General features: G+C 38.7%; 1 protein-coding gene across 3 annotated transcripts in view; it reads left to right on the forward strand.

Moving 5' to 3' along the window:
* COL6A3 (collagen type VI alpha 3 chain) overlaps window positions 1-7,500 on the forward strand; it is a 739,239-nt gene that overhangs the window by 204,393 nt on the left and 527,346 nt on the right. For all 3 annotated transcript variants that reach the window (XM_044060522.1, XM_044060523.1, XM_044060525.1), the window contains one exon: window positions 1-520. This exon is cut by the window's left edge and continues 47 nt beyond it. In XM_044060522.1, coding sequence (XP_043916457.1) covers window positions 1-520 — 520 coding nt within the window. The remainder of the gene's footprint in view (window positions 521-7,500) is intronic.

Below are 7,500 nucleotides of genomic sequence, written 5' to 3' on the forward strand. Positions count from 1 at the left end.
CATGGACATTTTCCTCCCGTGCGTGATTTTGTACTAGGAATTATTGATGACCTTAATGTGGGGCGTGATAAAGACCAAATTGCTATAGCTCAGTTTAGTGACAATGTCAAGCTTGAAGGAAATTTTAATTCATTTCCCAGTAAGGATGATGCCCAAACTATCTTGAAGAAGATGAAACCCAAAGGAGGCCGAAATCTCAACACTGGTGCTGCACTAGACTTTGCATTGAAGAACATCTTCACTCCATCAGCTGGTAGCAGAATAGAAGATGGTGTCACCCAGTTCCTTGTTCTGTTTGTAGCAGGGAGATCCAAAGATGATGTTGCACAAGCTGCTGATGCATTAAAACAAGCTGGCATTGTTTCATTTGGTGTTGGTGCTAAGACTGTAGATACAAATGAATTGCAATTAATTGCTTCCAGGCCAAACTTTGTTGTCACTGTGAATGAAATCCGCTCTCTTCCAGATTCAAGGCAGAACCTGTTTAACTTGATAACCACTGCTGAGTTACCAACACAAGGTTTGTGTTCTTTTTCTTTTTTTTTCTAACCGACATTTTGGGGTCCTTTCTCAAATACTTTTTTATGTAACTGCTTTTCCTGTCCTGTTGTTTGCCATATACACAATGTGTCCAGATATAACAGTGCAGCAGAACTGTAACATACCCCCAAATCAATGAGTTAACAACCTTATCTGTATTACCAAAGTATAGTGAAGAATATGCAGTCTTGTGTAAGAATATTTGTCAAGCACTAATTTGTGTGTTTTTTGTATTAGCACAGATTTTGAGGATCATTTCAGAGTTGCTTAGTAATCTTTCTCTTTTTCATTATTTCTACTACCTGTGTCCATTCTAAAACACTCTCACTAGTGTAACATGTTGTTTCAAGCAATGCTTGAATATGACAGCTGTTTAAGACTTAGTTACAGTTATTATAATGAAAGGTAATGTTATGTAGAGTTTAAAAGTGGAGCAATCACTAGATTTGCCTGATGTTAGTGGGTCTGTAATGCTAGTAATACTGATTTGATTAAATGCCCAGTGCTTGTGGGTGGGCTGAGGAAACATGAGGATTTAACTGGCCAGTGGGCAACTCTTCATTCTTGAGGTTAGGAGTATGCATGCTCACTGTCTTGCAGCAACCAGTGAAGGCTGGAAGGATTTCAGTCAGCATGCAGTGAAGATTGGAGGCAGATTAAAATAGATATCCAAGGTAAGGCACTACTATAGATGCGCACCCACACTTCCTGCATTGATAGTATTGGACATCACTTGGTCAGGCGAGGACAAATACAGGGTACTGTGTAACCGGAAAAGATTGACCTTGCAGTTTTCAGCCACACAGCTTTGATTTCTAGAATGAATAAGATAATGGGCAATATATGGACCCCTAGGACTTGAAACCAATGTGTATGGAAAAAGCTAAATGAAAACTTTTGTCTTTGAATTGTTTTGTGACCACAGTCTTCATATGTGAAAGAAAAATTAGTGGGATCCAGCAAATGAAAGATATGATGTTTAAGCCCAATGCAGAAAGAGAATGCACTGTGCCTTATTGAGCCGCCATACTAGGGGTGCCTGATGAAAGTCTAAGGACTGTAATTGTGATCATCATTAGAGTAGAAATATAAGTGCAGAGGAGCAGAAATCTGTGTTAAGTTCAATGCTGTAGTACCTCAGACTGTTCCCTGTAGTCTGAGATACAGGGATCTCAAGAGTTAGGATGTTTAAGTAGCCAGGGTATGGGGAGCAAAACACTTGAAATATATAGCTACAAGTTTCACAATTCACATTTTTTTTTGCTTAAATTGCAGTTTATTTTTTACATTGTGAGGATTTGCACTCCCTGGTCTTACACATCTGATTAGGGGAGCCTTACACACTTCAATAAAAATGCACAATATATGATCATTAGTAAAGAGTCAGTAGCAAAAGTTTGGATGGGTATATAATTAAGTGGACATTATACTCAGTGATTGGACTAATGCAGAATACAGTAGAATGATCACATCCCTGGACCCAGATGCAAAACTATTACTAATAAGCTGCAAAATGAAAAAAATCACTAGTTGCTATATAGTGATAGAATGTGTGACACTCGTGCACTGGCCCATCAATCAAGGAACCTCAATCCTCACCACTAACACCAGTGAGGGGCATCCATATAGGGAAAGGGTAATAAATACACACACAGTAAAGTACACTTTCCCTTAAGAGCACACAAAGATCAGTCAGTCTGGGGTTGTTTTTTTCCCTTTCTCTCCAGGTCCCCAATCAGACTCCCCACTGGCACAGCTATAGGGTCCAGATCTCAGCCTAGTGGGCAAGCTAAAACCTCCAGCACCCTTTCTGACCAACCAGTGCTTCATGTCCCTGCCCAAGTAGCTGACACACACACACTTTGAGATAAGAGTTATATACAACCACACGGACACTCCTGGGGAAGGCTGGCGCAGGTTCTCCAGCTGCCACCACCCACTAATATTTATTAGCTACTCAAAGGCCCTTATTAAAGGGTGTCCCATTTTTACTATGCAATATTATTATCCAAATGGTGAGTGTGACTAACAGCGAAGCTTATTGGAGTGATTTGGTACAGTATCACTATATACATGCAATGTACTCTTAGAGCTTAAATTATCTCTATGCAAAACAGCCACAGTTGAAACGTTTAAAATGTTTAATAATAAATAATAAAAACACAAGACAATACTTCTTACTACACAGTGCTAGTCAAGGGTTCAGAGATCACAGAGAAATACTTAAAATAATACTGTAAAAAAGTTCTGACATCACAGAAAAACACTTAGTCTAATCTTCCTAATTCCTAGCTATTTCTAAGAGAAAACACAGTTCTAAAATCCTACTTACATAAAGACACAGGCAGAGTGCTGGTGATGTTGGATATTCTCAACACAAATGCTCTAATGCTCTCCTTTCTGTCCTTAAATTGATAACACAGTACCACTGATTCATTTCAGATTACATTTCCCAGACTCTCAGAGGTTAATAGCCCCTTTGATCTTGCAGCTGGTCAGGAACCAGAGCAATAAAATAAATTATATATGCAATTTCTAGCCATTAACTCTGACCTCAAAAGAATAGGCAGAATTCCTTCATTCAGACATATTGGCTCTGAGTTTTGACATCAAAGAATTAACTTGTCAGCTTTGTTACAGCAGATTGCACTGTTGTTACATTTTTGCAGTTCAACATTTAACACCATTTTTCCCATTTGAGAGAACAAGCATGTGGCTTGTATTAATATTTACAAATTACAGAATTATCTACAAAATTCCATCTGGCTAGGCTGGCATACTTCACCTATCTTCACAGAAGGACAGTTCATTGTCTTCATAGGTTCTGAGGTCCTTAACTTTTGGGTCAGTTTTCAGGGCTGCATTGTCAATGTGATTGTTACAAGAAACTTCTTGCTTGTCAAAGGATATTATTATTGTTATTATTACTATTGTACATTTCTGGCATTCGGTTTCAGTCCATTGTTTTGACTCCAGCAGTCGGTTAGGAAAATACTCTGTTTGAGTATCTTGGTGTTCTTTGTGGAGTTTATGATGGTATTAGGTTTACAGTCATCTGTAAACTCGGTCATCCCTAAACTCTTAACAGTAGCTTTGGCCTCTAAGAAATAAATGCCAAAGAGGAGTGACCCAAGGACTGAACTTTTGCGTGCACCCCTAATGACAAGTCTTTAGAAGGAGGTAGAACAATCCAACTAATTTCCTGGATTCTATTTTGTAAGCTATCCAATGGGTTAGACAAGGATTAACATTTGACTGAGAAAGATTATGATACCCAAGTGTGGGATGATGTACTGATTTGCTGTCATCCATTGCTTTAGTAATTTCTCAAATAGTCAACCAGGTTAAGTAGGTAAGATCTGCCCTTCACAAATCCAAACTGTCTTGGTTCAAGAGTTTGTAGGTTACTGATGTCCTTTCTTATTAATTCCATAATGATCCTTTCCATAGTCTTACACATGAGGATGGTCAGACTTATGGGTGTAGAATTTCCTGGATCCATTGATGCCCCACCTTTGTGCATGGGGGTGATAGTTACTGTCCTCCATTCAAGCACAAAACCTGCTTGGAGGTTGACATTGAATAGCCCCTGAAGGGAATTAGACAAATCCTGTTTTAAGCTAACCAATCAGCAGCCTGGTATGTTGTCTGGTCCCATAGAAGCAATGTTCTTGGCCTTGGATAGTGCCACAGTGTGAGATTTGATATGGGCATGTAGATGCTGGTATGAGATCTAGAATTGTAAGATGGGAGAGGTGGTGTGAATTTAGAGCTAAGATTTTCCCTTAGCAGACTGGCCATGTCCTCTGGGTCAGTATATGTGATACTGAAAAGCCCTAAAATCTATTAGAAATTATGCAGATGTTTTAGAGTTCCTTTGGACTAATGGCCTCTGGAAACTGCATTAAATTCTTCCAAAGAGCTAGGCCTGAATTTGAGATCCCAACTGCAGTTCTCAGTTCTTGTCAGTTGACATAACTTGTAATGCCTGCAACAGTGTGGGAGATACATGTTCATAGGTCAAGAGTTCCTTTGCTGGGGAGGATACTAAAATTACTTCATATTTTGCCTCTTGGATAGTATAATGTTTACCAAGGAAACTGCAATGTTTCAGAGTATTAGGCAGAGTGTTGTAGTTAAATCAAGCTTTCCCAGTTTTGCACAGCACCATAGTAACTGATGTTTGTTAGCATGGGCATCATGTAGAAATGTGCAGGCAGTATGCACACTCATGAAGGCAGGTGCTATTTTCACAGTACACCAATCTTACTGAAGCAGCTATTACATTACTGGGAAGCAGTTTTCAAGCTGCAGTGTACTGCTGGAAATCTTGCTGCTGAGCTCATTGCTTAAGTGTATATGTGACACGCAGAGAGTCAAACATATGGACAGAGGTAAAAGAAGACAGAAAGTTTTATAATGAAATTTCATGTAGAAAAGTGTGTGTGAATGTTTTCATAACAGTGTTATCTGACTGGACAGAGTCTGTTTTCAGTGCAGTTTGTAGGGGGAAAGTTCCATATAGAATGAAATAGATTAATGAATTCATTCATTCATTCATTCATTCATTCATTCATTCATTCATTCATTCATTCATTCTCCAGTTACCCACTTATCCAATTTATTGTTGAATGGGAGCTGGTCAGAGGAGGTAATGCTAAACAGGGTGCTGACCCACTGTGGGACAGTCGCAGCCTCACACACACATACACACACGCACACACACACACGCATGCGCACGCACACACACACACACACACACACACACACACACACACACACACACACACACACACACACACACACACTCATAAATACACAGCATACACAGTTTTCATTGAATTGGTGGAACACCAATTTACCTATTTCACACATTTGATATGTGGGAGGAAACCAGAGTATCTGGTGAAAACCCACAGGAGCACATTGACAGTATACAGACTCTGCAGAGAAGCAATCAAGATGAGAACCAAACTGGAAAATGATGCACTGTGAGGCAACAAAGCCAACTGCTGCCTCACAGTACTGCTCTACAATCAGATACAGTGCAGTGCAAAACAGAAAAAAATAGGCCATTGTAACATAAATCAATTTAGAGTAAAAACAATTCAGCATGATGGACTCAAAATAAAAAAAGCACTCTGTATCAATGAATATATTTTATACAAGCATTAGATACCACCAAAGAGTAGAAATACAATACACGACACAGATAAATGGATTTATAATGCAGTTTTGTACAGGTAAATGGAAACAACAGAGCCAAAATAAATAAAGATGCAAACAGAAAAAAAACCCCACAATGATCAGCAAATAAAGGACAATGCAGACAAATGTATGTATCCCCATATTAGAAGTGGGCAATGAATAACAGGAAAATATGCATATGGAACTCTAGAGGGGAACTCAGGATGTTAACTGAGGCAAAGAAAATTGAATTGCCTCTGGCATGCAAAAGGTTGGAAAAGCAGGGTTGGAGAAGATAGCCATAGAGAAGGAGCTGGAGTGACAAAGAAGAAAGAAGAGAGGAGAAGAAAGCCAAGCAAATGCAGAGGCGAGGTACAGAGGTGTAGAGATTTCAACTCGAGCACAAAAGTCCATTCATAGGAAACATGTTAAGTCATCTACACATTCTGAAATAGACATTAGGTTATTCCTTAGTGGCTGTTGCAAGACTAGTTATTGTAAGTCCATGTTTTATTCTTGCGCAAATTCAAGCTGTTTTGAGAATGATTTCCATCTAGAGTGGTATTTCATCTTTCAGCTGTGTGAACACTGAATAAACCATCATCAGTGGAGTTGTTACTCCTTCCAGAAAAAATAAGAGAAGAATTAAATAAATGGAGGTTGGAGGTAAAGCATAACATTGAAATGAGCTGAAAATAAAAGCCTCTTACTGTTGTAAATTTATTTGAAGGCAAAGGGTAGGTGAATGAATTTTAGTCAACATGTTGTAAAATCAGCACTGTAAGTTTAAGTTACAGCAGTAATCCCACCAACCAGTCTTCTTGGAAAATTTCACTCTTCGGTGATTAGCAAATTTAAGCAATTTTACTGATGTGGAGTGGATACTTTTCATAAAGTGGCTTCATAGAAATCTCTGTCCTAGAACAGGGAGGGAACTGGAACAGTTTATGAGGTAAGGCTTGATGAAGATTTAGACACCATTGGGCTTGGATGGGTTTTTGATAGTGAGTGCTACTTGACAAAAGAAGCAAATAGATCAGGAGAATGTCTAGTGATTTTACTAAATTAATCAACACAATTGGATCCCCCCTTTGAAGAAGGATAAAGTCAGAGAACAAAGAATGGCATCCTTTTGGTTTTGGAGGTCTAGAGGATTAGTCCAGAATTATGTTGTCATAAATTAAGCTTGTAGAAACCAGGTTCAGTGTTGGTTTGCCTTGTTAAAGTCAAGTTACAAATACTACAAAGCATGGTGTCATCTGTGTACTGGATTAAGCAGAGACTGCTACAGTGATGACTTTTTTAATTAATAAAAATGGTGAACAGGACTGAAGTTTGGGGCACCTCACAAGATAAGTCTTGAGGTAGGCATTTTTTTACATTTAACTCTTTTCTTCCTACCTTGTAGGTAGTATCTGAATGAAGTTGCACACAATGACTCAAAAGACAGAGAGAGAAAGAGAGAGAAAGAAAGAGAGAGACAGTGATTGATAAATCAAAGGCCTTGAAAAAGCTAAAAATAAACAAGCTGCCTGTTATTAAGACACTTTCATAGGGGTTCTGAAAGTGAAATGAGATGTATCAGCTAAGTGACCCCTTATGAAAGCCGTATTGAGAGAAAACAATGAGACAATTTATCTGTGGGAAATCACTAAGTAGTATCAAGCCTGTAGTGCCTTTTATGTATACTTCCAGTTAACACCCATAGCTCTTGATGGCATCCAGATCTTTTTCAGTCTGGCTTCTTTAATTAAGTGACTTATCAGCTAATAA

The sequence above is a fragment of the Protopterus annectens genome, chromosome 2.part0, assembly GCF_019279795.1.
Source record: "Protopterus annectens isolate FY-2018-M chromosome 2.part0, PAN1.0, whole genome shotgun sequence".
Taxonomy (NCBI): domain Eukaryota; kingdom Metazoa; phylum Chordata; order Ceratodontiformes; family Protopteridae; genus Protopterus; species Protopterus annectens.